This window comes from Trachemys scripta, chromosome 4, assembly GCF_013100865.1.
Source record: "Trachemys scripta elegans isolate TJP31775 chromosome 4, CAS_Tse_1.0, whole genome shotgun sequence".
NCBI classification, from domain to species: Eukaryota; Metazoa; Chordata; order Testudines; family Emydidae; genus Trachemys; species Trachemys scripta.
This window is the reverse complement of record NC_048301.1, coordinates 94,094,445-94,109,169: the sequence shown is the minus strand read 5'-3', so window position 1 is coordinate 94,109,169 and position 14,725 is coordinate 94,094,445. Positions and strand designations below refer to the sequence as shown.

The 14,725-nt window shown below is 39.6% G+C and overlaps 1 protein-coding gene across 4 annotated transcripts in view; it reads left to right on the top strand.

The window, feature by feature from the left end:
- ARNTL (aryl hydrocarbon receptor nuclear translocator like) overlaps positions 1-14,725 on the top strand; it is a 97,814-nt gene that overhangs the window by 44,360 nt on the left and 38,729 nt on the right. For 3 of the 4 annotated variants that reach the window (XM_034769968.1, XM_034769967.1, XM_034769970.1), the window contains exons 2-7: positions 3,619-3,759; positions 4,583-4,730; positions 6,618-6,638; positions 10,095-10,133; positions 10,491-10,532; positions 12,416-12,573. In XM_034769968.1, the coding sequence (XP_034625859.1) occupies positions 4,591-4,730; positions 6,618-6,638; positions 10,095-10,133; positions 10,491-10,532; positions 12,416-12,573 (400 nt within the window). In that variant the 5' untranslated portion in view covers positions 3,619-3,759; positions 4,583-4,590. The remainder of the gene's footprint in view (positions 1-3,618; positions 3,760-4,582; positions 4,731-6,617; positions 6,639-10,094; positions 10,134-10,490; positions 10,533-12,415; positions 12,574-14,725) is intronic. The other variant, XM_034769969.1, reaches the window with a different exon arrangement.

The following is a 14,725-nucleotide window of genomic DNA, read 5'->3' as shown; positions in this document are numbered from 1 at the left end:
CCCTGGTAGATGCAGTTATCTGACTATTTTTGGTCCAGGCACTTTCTATAAACAAGATTGGTATCCCTTCAGTTATATTTCTCATGGAAACCATACCACAAATTTATTCTGTAACTGTGAAAGAATGCTTTTATGTTATTACATGCTTGTGATTCACAACAAGGCTGAGTGAAGTTTCTTTTTAAATAAATAATTGTTGTATGATGGCAGTAGTTGAATCTTGCCCTAGGCATTGCTGAAGCTGGCAGTGCTTGCGTAAAGAGGCCTTGACTCCCAGATGGGTGCCTAGGCAGAGTTAGTTGACCTACTTTTGCTCTGACCTTGATTTGCTCAGTGAGGTGTTTGTGTACTCGTGATCAGCTTTGCTGCACGATTAAGCCAATCACGTGACAACTGGCACTTAAAAGGAAAACAAAACAAAACACAGATGAACAGTTAGGATTTGTTTTTTAGTGTCTGATTTGCCTCTCTTGAATTTCAGTGCAGCTAATAGGAATGAAGATAAAATACAAGAAAAATAATAGTGTTCAGATATAAAGAGAGAGACTGCAGAGAAAAGATGCATAATGTGGGGCAGTGATAGCATGCTTTGGTTCTTTTCTACAAGGAAGTTTAATCAGGAAGTGGCCTATATGGCATTCTTTCAAGTAGGTCCTTGAAGTGTCTTGGCAACAAGCTCAGGGTCATAATTGGAAGCATTTGGCTGTGTTTATGTTTGTGGGTGTTTATAGTGTGTTACAGTAGTGTTGTGTTGCATTATTTATAGAATTTTTTGTGCAGTTGAGCAATTAGCAACTGGAGGCTGAAAAAAGTTACTAAATCTACCTTTTTTTTACCAATTTTTTAAAAAAGCATTGCACTACTACAAGGCAGTTGAGAATTTATTACGGGAGATGCTGGTGATGCACTGATTGTGGGGTTGACAGTGTTTCCATTTTAAACCTCATTTCAAGGGATTTATAACATGTCTGTTTAAATTTACATTAGACTGAAATGTAAGACTGGTTTTCAGGACTGATGTGAGCATTGTGGGAGGGATTGTTATAAATCCATACAGTAAGTTTTTTTGTGGGTTTTTTTGTTTTGTTCTGTTTTTCATTTAATTACCCAGATCTTTTAAAATAGTTTGCTTTTAGGAACATTTTTAATCCTTCAGGTAGATGCTTTTATTTTTTATATATTTACAGATATTTCAGTAGCAGCAGAATTAAACGAACATTTAATTGCTAGACTGATTATATATCTCAATGATAATAAATAGAAGTATTTTGATTGAACTTCAGAATGTAGCTTTTTGTGTGAAAACTTACTCAAGCAAAATAAAAACATGCTGTTCCTAAAACAATTTTTTGTTCCTAAGTACTGCAGGTCTTTTAAATTGGTTTATTTTAGGTGCCATATCTGATGCTTAGAGTTTCTCAGGTTGGAGGATTGTGTCATAGATGCACAGTACTCAAGTTGCATAGTGACCATCTGGATGAGATGCTACTTCTAGTATTAGATGCTTAGCTGTTACCTAGAGAAGAGAGGCAAAGTAAAACATGGGGGAGGGGAGAGTGATGAAGAGGCAGAGGTGAAGAGCCTAATCCAGTGGTTTTCAAACTGTGGGTCGCAACCCAGAACTTGGTCGTGAAATGGATGGGATTGGGTCACGGCGGCTTTGGTCAGCACCGCCGACCGGGCCATTAAAAGTCCCATCGGCGGTGCTGCCCGGCTAAGGCAGGCTAGTCCCTACCTGTTGCAACACCGCACTGCACTCCGGAAGCAGCCAGTAGCAGGTCCAGCTCTTAGGCGGGGGGAGGGCCACGGGGCTCCACACATTGCCCCCACCCCAAGCACCAGCTCCGCACTCCCATTGGCCTGCAATCAACTTTCCCTTCTAGGGCTCATACATATACATCACCCACTGGTTTGTGGGCTGAGTGGAGCTGCAGCTAGGGACGGAGCTGGGCTGGGGGTAGAGCAGGGTTGGGTGGCACTCCCTTCCTGACCCCCTTGGGGGCTGGCCTGGGCCCTACTGCATGCCCCCTTGAGTGTTCCTCTGGGGCCCCCCCTAGGGAGTGCACCCCACAGTTTGGGGACTACTGTGTTACAGTATAACCGAACCTATGTTTGCAGATTACTTCAGTACTAAACACAGTCATTTTTTTTTTTTTTGTGATGCACTCTGTAGGTGAAGAATCTCACTTTGACTAACAGGGCCAACCAGAGCTATATGATTATTAAAACTGATATTAATATTTCTAATTTTGAGATAAAGCTGCAGAACATGATGCTGAAGCCCACCAGAGTCAGTCAATGCAAGGTTTCATGTTGTTGTTCAGACTTGTACTGCCTGCAGAACTATACAAACCTTCATTTATGTATAAACAAGCCTTCTAAGTTTTAATCATGCCAGAATAATTAAAGAAGCCATTTATGAAGAAGTTTGCTTCTTTCAGTCTTTTGCTTGAGACAAGTTAATAAACTATCAGGACTGCTTTAAAGCAATGATTTTGTATAATGATGGTAAAAGATTGTGCTATAGGGAAAACATCCTCGTCCCTGGCTGAATGTTTTATCATCATTTTTCTCATAACTTTATTCTGCTAAAAGCATTCTCAGTCCTTCATGATGGATGTATGGTGCATCTCATAATTGGCTGTTTCCTACTGCTTTTATTTTCTTCTATCAATCTGCCATTACTGCCAGTTCAGTTTCTGTAATTTTTTCTCCTTTGTTCTATAGCATTTGGCATTGTTACTGGATTATAAAAGGTCTGTTTGCCTGGCATGAAAATATGCTATTAAGATTTGACTGTCCGTAGTATGAAACTCTGGAACAGTTTGAGTTGTCAGTGGATGCTTTTTGTCTAGAAGTGAGGAGAAACTATGTGAATGTGGTGTATGCTATTTGCCTACTCTTAATTTTGAGGGCGAAGTTAGTGTTATTTTGGTGTAAGTAGTTTTGAAAAGTTTACGATGTTTGATAACTGACACAACTTCGTTTATAAAGTTTGAGAATCTTACTGTTTTATCTGAGGGTGAAGATGAAATTTAATCTGAGATGCTGCAGTCATAGGGGCCTTATTGCTGGATCAGAGCCTTATTTTGTAGACCACTCCCTAACCAGTACTCAGTATTTCTTTTCAGTATGGTTGTAATTTCTGTTCATCATGCCACTTTATTATAGTCTTTGCCTTTTTTAAAACACGTCATGTAATTAAGAATATTATGGCAAGATTTTAGCATATGAAGATCAAACTATATCCCTGCATTATTTATTTGAGATGAAGGGGCCAAATCAGCCTTTCTGTATGTGGTGAGGGTGGAAGGAGGGGCAGCCAGAAATTAGAGGGCTCAATTCATGATTGCACATTGTGTAGTATTTACATGAGTGAACAGTTAGTGCAAAGTGCTACCATTCTGATTTGATAGTGTGTTACACTCACTTTGCATTGGTAATTGCACCTGGTACAGGGTCCAAAGAGTTTCCTGTTAGTCATGCCATCAGAATGGTGTAGGACTTGTCCCCATCCAGCCTAGAGCAAGCATGGAGCATAGCTCTCTTAACCAGTAGCTATCCCAAACCAGACATATTTTAAAAGTGACGTGGCTCTTTTGTTTTCTTCCCATTCAGGTTTTTGAAAGAGCTTGACTAACAAATTGCCAGAGCATGACAGAAGTTTTAAGGTGATTGCTGAGGCAGAATCAGCTAGCAGATTGAGTGCAGACCTTTTCTTCTAGGGTGGAGCTAGGCTTCCAGAAAGTAAGTTTTAAGGTAAGAACTGTCCATTGTTGTTTAGTTGCTGCTGATGTGTAGTTACTTTGGGTATCTAATATTTTATTACGTACAGTATTCTGGCAGTGTTCCTTGCAAAATATAATTAAGTGGGTTATTTGGTCTATAGTACTCTAAAACATTATTAAGGCTAATTGATTTCTTTTGTACCTCTGTTCAGTCTTCTCAGAGTTTTTTTTGTTTGTTTTGTTGGTTCTCTTTCCACTCCATTTTTTTTACTACCTTACACCTTTATGTTTTCCTTAGTCCCCTCTCTAGTACCTTTTATCCAATTCAACCATCCTCCACCACATCTTCTGCCTTGTTTCTTTTTCCTCATAAAGCCGTTATGATGCTTTGATCTGCTTTTTAAGCCTGTCCCCACTTCTAGGTATTCCACACTTATTACTTATGTGTTGTACTTAACAGATTGCAGTTAACAATGTAGTGTATGAAAGCATTTTAAGAAATTGATCATGTTATATTACTTAGTCTGCAGCACATCCTGGCAGCTGTATGAAACATTGCTTGACTTTAAATCATACGACTTTTAGAGAAAACTGTCTTAGTTATATACTATTAAATATTTATCATATGTGTTGTTGGACACTGTTTACTAAAAGAAATTTAATTACTCTTCAAAATTTCATAAGTGTGCTGGTTTTATAATGAACAGAAATTATGTAAATTCATCTCTAGCAAATTCTCTTAGTTTTGTTTTTTTGGGGGGTTGCTTTGTTTAAAATGAAATTTGTAATTTTTTTCTCTTTAAATATAATGTAAAAGTAATGGACCCACGTGCTTCTTTTTTTGGTAATTCCAGACGATCCAATGGCTGACCAAAGGATGGACATTTCCTCTACAATTAGTGATTTTATGTCACCAGGACCCACCGACCTAATCTCTAGTTCCCTTAGCACTTCAGGAATGGATTGCAATAGGAAAAGGAAAGGAAGTTCTACTGATTATCAGTAAGTATGATTTCTATTAATTTTAACTCAGTTGAGAGGAATACTTATCTTTTCTACCCTATTGCAGTTTTGCTATGAAGAAGTAATGTGTTTTGGCATAGTTTCTAGTAGTTTGTTTTATTTTTTTCATAAACCATTTGAAAACTGCTCAGAGATTTGGAATGTTAGAAGTCATGCTGGTGCAGAAGGATTGGGCAAAGTGCTTGATTGGTTATCAAATGACTCCATACTTTGACATGACCATCACCACTGCATGTTTGGGATGTTTATGCCTGGAGGGTATATGTATATGTTATACATAGAAATCTCGACACATTTGCTTTCTTTTAAGTTTTGCCTTTAGAAATACTCACTCTTTTTCTTTCTAGCCTGGTTTAAAGCAAGGTATAGCAAACAGCAACATTACGTTTAGACTTTTTTTTTAGATAACTTTTAGCAGTTTCTAAACTGTTTTTTCTCTCCATCTGGGGCCTCTACAGTTGGATTCATGGTACTAAATACATCTGGCTTTACAGGCAGAAAAACATGAGAAATAGTATTTCAACTTCGTAATGTTACAAATCTTAAGTAAGGTCATGCAGTAAATCAGTGTTAGAGCTGAGAGTAGACCTCAGATGTCCTGTTGCCTGGTTCTTTGCCCTAACCAGTGTTCTGTGATTTGCTCTAATGCCCAGGTAAAACAAGGCTAAGCCAAGCAGTTGATCCAGTAGGAATTTGATCAGGACACAACTCTTTGTTTTTAATGAAAGATTCTATTATGTTCCTTTTTTTTTTTTTTTTTTTTTTTTTTTTTACTAACTTTGTCAATATTGTAGGGATACTTACAATAGATATATGAAGCTGGGAAACTTAATGAATAGAAATAATTTAGACCATAAGGATGTAGTATACCTAAATAGTAGGAGGAAATGGAAAGTAGGAAATTTTTAGGAAAGTGAAGATTTTAGGAATTTCTGATGAATTTCAGAATAGATAATCCATATTCTACAGTAAGCACCTCAAGACCAACCCAAAGGCTTTAAATCACTGTGTAAAAGAGTAAAAATCAGAATAATTTACAGCAAGCTCTTATCAATTATTTAACACAATTATTTCCATTTGGAGTATAGCCCGTTTTCACGTAAGTCTGTACAAATTCTGTCATCCTAGGTCCTGAGTCTGATTTTGGAATGTTCCATTTACTCTTGACAATTTTTTAATCCATATTGAGCATGTCAGTTATGAAGTAAATTAAGTTTCTTTGAGAAGGATCCGCGAGGACAGTTTCTACTTTAGGGAAATCCAAATTCAAAATTCTAGTAGTCTTTGGAGACTCTGGACATATGTACTGTATACATTTTCACCTGCAATAGTCATTTGGCCAGTCTTTTTGGAATAAGATCACTGTTCTAATTTAAATTAATTTTAGCAGATTTAGCTGGAGCATTCTTTATTTTATCAACTTCTGCTACCTCAAGAAAGCATTTTTCCATATTTATCTTTCTGAATGGGTAGCACTGCTGAATTCCTTCTTTCCTCCAGAAAGAAAAGTCTTTGGGTAGTATTTAATCTCAAGGGTAGTATTTGTACTTAAGAGTTAAATAAGTGTTAAAACACGCTGGTTCCTTAAAGCCTAAGTTTAATAATCTTTCACAGTTCTCTTCTCCTGACCATAAGACACACCATAACCAGGAGGGAGTTGCTCCCTTTGGAAGTAGGTTATAAACAATTTTGTCACTTTAGATTATGAAAATTATTTGCTTTTCCAGACTACGGAATTGCATGTCAGTGTTTATGAATGTGGAAAAACTGGAAATTAAGACAAACCATAGCAATTGGCAGAATGTAGTCTAGTAAGCACTAATGCTCTTTGTACTTTGAGTAATAATTTTTTCTTTATCTTTCCAGACTTGATGGATTTTCTTTTGAGTAAGTATAAACAATAATCTCTCTCTCATCCCCTCCCTCACAGAATATCTGTAACAAAGTTTTTATTTCTGATTGAGACTCTGATGACCTCAACAAACTACTCAAGTTCTGCTCTTTTTTGATGGTACTGGAATGTCTTCTAATGTACAGTTTGGAATACGCTACTCCTCATGCTATAAATATTCTTATTAGATGAGCATTGATTGATGAGGTAGTGCTTCAACTATCTCCCTTGCTGGCAACGGGGGAGTGTTAGAGACCCAGATTGTAGACCCACTGAAACTGAGGACCCGAACCCCTGGATTTTTACACTTAGGCATACTCCTCTCCAGGGCGCCACTGGGCCTGGCTTGTTGGGACGATCCCAATAAAAATTTTCCACTAGCTCAGGGGCATGGACGTGGGCCACGGGCTCCCAGGATCATCCCTTAGGATGGTAACCTTTCCAGGCTCTGAAGTATTGGAGGCAACTTCACTACAGACAGGAGGCAAGGATTTTGTGCGCGATATATTCTTCATGCCTCTGAATCTTGACTGATGGGGTTGTTGAGACTGATCCAGGAAGGGATTCTCTATGCAGGGCTTGAGAATTGATGCCTGGGACACTTGGTGGATGCAGAGAGACTGAGAAAGTTGCAGCTTATATGCGACTCTGCTGCCCCCTATTTGCAGGTTTGGAAAAGACTGAGGAACTAATTGTCTAATTTTTGAGAAGGCCTGATCATCCTGACGTGGTTTGCGATGAGCCAGACCTTCTGGCTCACAACAAACGCCAAACATTCTTGGTGTTACCAGACCACAAACCGCTTGTAGGCTTTTTTAGCCTCAGCCAGGTGCCTGCGGAGTTCATCTTGGATATGGTGAATTCACTGTACCCAGTCGACGGCCACCAGCTTTGGGAAGTCTGTGGGTAACACAGGGTGGATATGGGGATGATATCCATAATTTGAAAAGAAGGGGCTCTGCCTAGTGGAGACACGATCGGCATCATTGTAGGAGAATTTGATGTATAATAACGGGGAAACCCAGTTGTCCCAATGGAAATTAATAAAGCACACAAGTATTGTTCCAATACTTGACTTGACCCTCTCCAACTGCCCATGGGTCTGGGAGTCATATGCAGTGGGGGTGGATGCATGAACATCTATTAGGTGGATTGTCTTCTGTCAGAAGTGAGACACAAATTTTGGCTCTCGGTCAGGGATGATTTGGTCTAGGAGCAAATGACGTGTCACCAGCAGCTGGGCTATTGTTTTGGCAAAAGGCTGACAGTCACAGGAAATGAAATGGGCCATTTTAGTTAGTCAGCCTACAATTATAGGAACTACGGTGTGGCCCTCAGAGTGGATTGTTGCACTTTGGTCATTCCCTTCCTAGGTGGAGTCTTCCAGAAGGGTCGTCTTGAGAAACTGTCTGAAGGAGGATTATCAGGTTTAGGTGGGTTGCGGTGTTAACAAAATTACAGGGCTTCAGGAGATGGGGTGGTTCCGAGTTGGGCTCCTCATTTCCTTGGTAATATTCCCCTTTACTTAAGAAGGTGTCTGCTTTCCCATTGCTGGTTCCTGGACGGTATGAAATGGTGATGTTAAATCAGGAGAAGAATAGTGCTCACTGGAACTCTCTTTGACTTAGGGCCCAAGCCTTCTGGAGATACTCATGTTTTTCTGGTTGGGGAATACCTGTACTGGATGTCAAGCCTCTCCAGATAGTGTCGCTACTTTTTGAAAGTGGATTTAGTGATGCGTAGTTCTGTGTCCAGTATTTCGTAATTCCGAAATCCAGCGGGTGTAAGCTTGCATCAATAATGTGCACATGGGTTGTGACGAAGTGGGAATGTTCTTATTGTTTCCTCTGAATACTGTAGGGGTGCCTCAGTTTCCCCTATGCATTTCTTAGGTATCTAGATGGGGGGATCAGGGTGTACAATTGTTGCAGAGTCCAAGAAGGCCCCTATGATACTGTCTGGACAGAGAATGGCTTGCACTCTGTCTCCTGGCAACTAATGGCCTGGGCCCCTCCTCTGCAAAGATGCCAACTGAAGGGGTTGGAAAACAAAGAGATCAGGTGACTTCCTGGCCCGGGAAAGAGACAAAGGCCAAAGAGGAGGGGCTGGCGAGTGTCAGTTTGGGGCTGGTTGGGGACGTGGAGTGAGTGCAGACGTGAGTGTCTGGCTCACTGCCCCCCAAAATGGACCCGGCTGAGGGGTCCTGTTCTCTGTACCTACAAGCTCTGTTTTAGACCGTGTTCCCGTCATCTAATAATCCTCTGTTTTACTGGCTGACCTGGCAGCAGCATACATTCTGCTTGGTTGCTTGGACAGCCCACCCTGGTCACTTCCGGGCTTACGTAAAGGGCATGAGCCAATTGGGCATTCTGATAGGACTTCCTGTGGGGATCTGACCTTCCAGGATTGGTGAGGTGGTGTTTCATCTGTCTCTCTTTGTGGAGATGAGGGAGTGTCAGACCGCAGGGTCCCCACCATCTCAGGTTCTAGACCCACTGAAACTGAGAACCTGCACCCTCAGATCTTTACAGGTAGACTCCTAGATTAGAATCTACTGGTAGGAGCTCCCTAGCATCGATGCATTGAAGTCCTCTATGAATATTAGCTCACAGATGAATTTCAAAGCGAACCCTATTTTGAGAGGTACTTCCAGATTCCCATTGGAACAGATATAGGAAAGAATTTAAAATGAAGAAAATGAATTGTGGTGCTCTGAAATAAGAGATCAAAAACAAATCTTTAAATAAATGGGGTGGGGGAAGGAGTATAAAGAGAGAATTTTTCTCTTTCATTGATCTGCACCTGCAGACTCCATGCAAGAATGTGAACACCAAGAGTCAAAAAGGAATCTTAAACAGAATGAGAAATCTAAATAACTTAGTTATGTTCAATTTAGAAGTGACCTGAAGTAAAGATTAAACCGAACATGAAGAACTTTTGACTGTTAGCTGAAGACTTTGAAGTTTGAAGACGTGGAACTTAGAGTGACTATTTGTAGAGTCCATAATGAATCTGCTACTGTGAATCTTTTTTTTTCTGTTTTGCCAGTGCAAGTTGACTGTTAATGGATTAAAAGTATTTCTGGTTAGAAGAAAAACTTAAAAGGACATATCAGTAGATTAAAGGACATTTTAATAACACTGATGTCTTCCCTGAATTGAAGCCTGTTTTACTGCCTGGTACAATTATTTGAACATCTTGGTTTATTCCATTGATGTGGTCCCCTCATACTATTTCACAGAAACATTTTTATGTTCTCTTTGAATAAACTGATGCATTATTTTTTGTACTAAAGGGTTTAAAGACAAAAGAAACATTTAATTATGATTTTTTGCGATAACTATGTCGGATTTTCCTTTAAGAAGCATGAATAAATGCTTACTTCATAAACAAGTTGACTTTCGCTAATTTCACTGTATTTCTGACAGGCTGTTTTGTTTTTATTTTTGTAGAGAAGGTATGGATACAGATAAAGATGACCAACATGGAAGGTACTGTTACATTATTACTAAAATGTGCATTCCAAGAGATTTAATTAGAGACCAGATCCTTGTGGGTGAACTCTTTCATTTGTGTGGCATATCACTGAAGTCACAGGGGCTGGGCTCCATGTGAGTCTGAGAATTTGCAGTATCAGGAAGGGCTTAATGTTAAAGCTAGAATAGAAAGTAACATAAAACTTACTGTGAAAATCTACGGTAAATAAAAATCCTTTCTAAACTCAGTATGACACCCCAAAATATTGTTGTAACTAAAGACCAATAGCTACTTAGTGTATACATAGAAAATTATGTAGAAAATAATGGCAATAAACCTGTGACTTTGTACTTTAACTTACTCCTCATCAGGTTGGAATATACGGACCAACAAGGCAGAATAAAAAATGCAAGGTAAACTATTTTATTTCTTAACTAACTTACTGAAAAAAGATGATATTCTAGTTTTCCTGTCATGTTAGGGACCTTGTGCACCGGTGCCTGAGTCTCACAGTAAAAGCTTATGTATGGGTTTTTTTCTCTTTGGCTTTTCCATCCGTTTTCAGTTTTAAAGATTTGTTCTTTTATAAACTGCATACAATTTTATTAAAATACTAATACGGTATATTTTTTATTGGAAATGTGTAGTTAAAAAGCAGTTCCCATTAACGTTAAATAGAAATAGCATGGCTAACTCCCTTTAAACGGAACCAAAAGCATTGCATGCTATAAGTGTTATAGCATTACCAGGCGGTAAAGTGCTACAGTACATGTAGCACAATTGGAGGATTGGGCCAAAAGAAATCTGATGAGGTTCAACAAGGACAAGTGCAGGGTCCTGCACTTACAAAAGAAGAATCCCATGCACTGCTACAGGCTGGGGACCAACTGGCTAAGCAGCAGTTCTGCAGAAAAGGACCTGGTGATTACAGTGGATGAGAAGCTGGATATGAGTCAGCAGTGTGCCCTTGTTGCCAAGAAGGCCAATGGCATATTGGGCTGTATTAGTAGGAGCATTGCCAGCAGATTGAGGGAAGTGATTATTCCCCTCTATTCGACACTGGTGAGGGCACACCTGGAGTATTGCATCCAGTTTGGTCCCCCCCACTACGGAAGGGATGTGGACAAATTGGAGAGAGTCCTGCGGAGGGGAACGAAAATGATTAGGGGACTGGGGAACATGACTTACGAGGAGAGGCTGAGGGAACTGAGGTTATTTAGTCTGCAGAAGAGAAGAGTGATTTGATAGCAGCCTTCAACTACCTGAAGCGGGGTTCCAAAAAGGATGGAGCTCGGCTGTTCTCAGTGGTGGCAGATGACAGGACAAGAAGCAATGGTCTCAAGTTGCAGTGGGGGAGGTCTAGGTTGAATATTAGGAAACGCTATTTCACTAGGAGGGTGGTGAAGCACTGGAATGGGTTACGTAAGGAGGTGATGGAATCTCCATCCTTAGAGGTTTTTAAGGTCAGGCCTGACAAAGCCCTGGCTGGGATGATTTAGTTGGTGTTGGTCCTGCTTTGAGCAGGGGATTGAACTAGATGACCTCCTGAGGTCTCTTCCAACCCTAATATTCTAAGATTCTATCATTCTGTGTAATATATACAAAACAAACAAAAAAAGCCACTTTGAATTTGAACGTGCAATGTCAAAATGATATGATACTCCTCACAGTTTTTCTAAGCAATAGGAAAAGCCCAGTTTAGACCTGTTTTCCAAAATATTTTTAACAGTAATTTATAGGATGAAATAGGAACCTTATAAAGCACATACTTCAGTAAAGAATTTGAATATTATAGTGAATTATAATATTTACACTCTTTAATGCTATTCTTTGGCATGAATTGTTGTCTCATCCAGTTCTGTACACACTGGAACTTATGCATCTATGATCTTGAGCTTGATTTTTACATAATGCCTGTAGTACCTTAGTAGATGTGCTCAGATACCAAGGCAGCAGTATAAAAAGCCTAAGATAGATAGATAGAACCTGCTTATCAGATAATTTCAGTATTTATTGTAAATAAGGCAGCATACAGTGCTGCCTGTGATATGAGTATCTGATGCTAAATTAGGGCCCCATCCTGCCACCTTTACTCCCATGAATAACCCTTATTCACACAAGTAATTAACTTTTAATATTCACTTCAGTGGGACTACTTTTGTGTGTATGGCCTTATGAATAAGGGGTGCAGGCTGGGCCTTGTAGTCTACTACTTTAAAATTAGTTGTTTTTTATTTTTTCTGACCACTTGAAACTTCATTACATAATTCAATCTTAAATTTTTGTTATTGCTTAGAGAGGCTCATAGCCAGATTGAAAAAAGACGTCGAGATAAAATGAACAGTTTTATTGATGAATTAGCATCTTTGGTACCAACGTGCAATGCTATGTCCCGAAAGCTAGATAAACTTACTGTACTGAGAATGGCTGTTCAGCATATGAAAACATTACGAGGTGAGTTAAAAAAAATTCTTATCTTTGTTCTGCATTGAGCTATGAAATGTGTTTTGGTCTAGATCTTATGAACTGAGAGCATGGTTCATATGTGTTAGCTGGACAACACTGTACCTTCTGCAGAATCCCTTATTTATATTGGATTACTCATGCTCTTGTCAGACATAATCTCTGTGAGGGATGATCGAGTAGTAGAATCCTGGCACAAATTGACTCTGCTTTGACAGCATTCATTTAAATCAGCTTTGAGACCAAAAGCAGTCTGAAATTGGCTTACTAATTAAAGGCAATGTAAGATTGCAGTTAAACAATGCGGAAGACAGGCAACATAAAGGCAAGATTTCTACAGGAAAGGTAACTCACCCATGTGCATAATGCATAGTGTAGGGAGGCAAAATCCACCCCCAAAACCCAGGATCAGTGTACAGAAGAGTATCCTCTATAACGATACTTCTCAAAGCTGGTCCGCTGCTTGTTCAGGGAAAGCCCCTGGCAGTCCGGGCTGGTTTGTTTACCTACCGCATCCGCAGGTTCGGCCGATCGTGGCTCCCACTGGCCGCGGTTCGCCGCTCCAGACCAATGGGGGCCGCAGGAAGCGGCGCAGGCTGAGGGATGTGCTGGCCGCCCTTCCCGTGGCCCCCATTGGCCTGGAGCGGCGAACCCCAGCCAGTGGGAGCCGCGATCGGCCGAACCTGCGGATGCGGCAGGTAAACAAACCAGTCCGGACCGCCAGGGGCTTTCCCTGAACAAGCGGTGGCTTAACTTTGAGAAGCACTGATCTATAAGCTTGTTTACTGCCATTTCCTGCTCTTTCATATCACAGAAATGGGCTGTTAGGGTCTCTGGATCCATTTAATCGTTGATCCAGTAGATCCTCACTCAGCCCAGCCCATTCTTGTTTATGCAGGCCAGCACAGAGACCCCTCTTTGACACATAGACTGTGCCCTCTAGGACTTAATATGTTGCTGAAGCTCTTATGCCAACTTTCTGCACCTGGGTGAATTTCAGCTGTAATGTATATTTTATTATATATATTTAACCAGAAAAACAGGACTACAAAATGCTACAAGTATAAAATATTAAGGTTAAGGTTTCTGTAGGAGCATTACCTTTTGAATTTTGAGATTTGTGTGGTTAACTTTTTAACCATAGTTTTATCAAAACAAGTATTTAACATTTAACATCTCTGTTTTGTTTAAAAAACAAAAACAAACAAAAAACACCAAAGACCAGGAGAGAGGGAGAAGAAAAAATAAATGCTAATTTTGTTACAGTTCTGTAAAATGGAAACCATATACAACTAACGAACTTTTCAGTGGAATAGGTTCCCCAAACCACCCCAATATAACTATCGATGCTAATATGTTTACCAAACAATATGGTCATGTAAAGAACTACAAATAATGACTCACTAGAAATTAGCATTATATGCAAAAAACAATTTATAGATTAATTTTTATTTTTAAAAATTAATTTGAAGACCGTTCCTCAGAGATGTCTATCTACATGATTAACTGTTTGAGTGATCCATGCACAAGATCTAGATAATTTTTAATCAGGAAAGTACATATTAATTCAATGCTGTGCTAACTCAGACAGCTGACCAGCTGTTTTGGCCAAACTTTCAAAGAAGTAGTAATTTAGTTGAGATTGTATGGATATCTTTAACCCAAAAGAAAAATTTTGGAGATAATTAATGGCAGCTCAAAACAAGGTTACATAGAGACTTTCATAACAGAACCCTAACTATAGCATTCGCTGTCAGTTTTTATTAATTTACAAGATTGGCCTGCTTTTCTCTGAGGAGGGGGAGAAAAACAGTCTTTTGGCACTTTAAGTATTGTATATAAACAGTTAGTATGGGTTTTACTGCAGAGATGTTACAGCGTGAAACTAAATTGATGAAAAGATATATATACCTCTACCTCGATATAACCCGACCCGATATAACACAAATTTGGATATAACGTGGTAAAGCAGTGCTCCGGGGTGGGAGGGGGGCTGCGCACTCCAGTGGATCAAAGTAAGTTCAATATAACGTGGTTTCACCTATAACGCAGTAAGATTTTTTGGCTCCCGAGGACAACATTATATCGAGGTAGAGGGGTGTGTGTGTGTGTGTATATATATATATATAATGTAAGTTGTAAT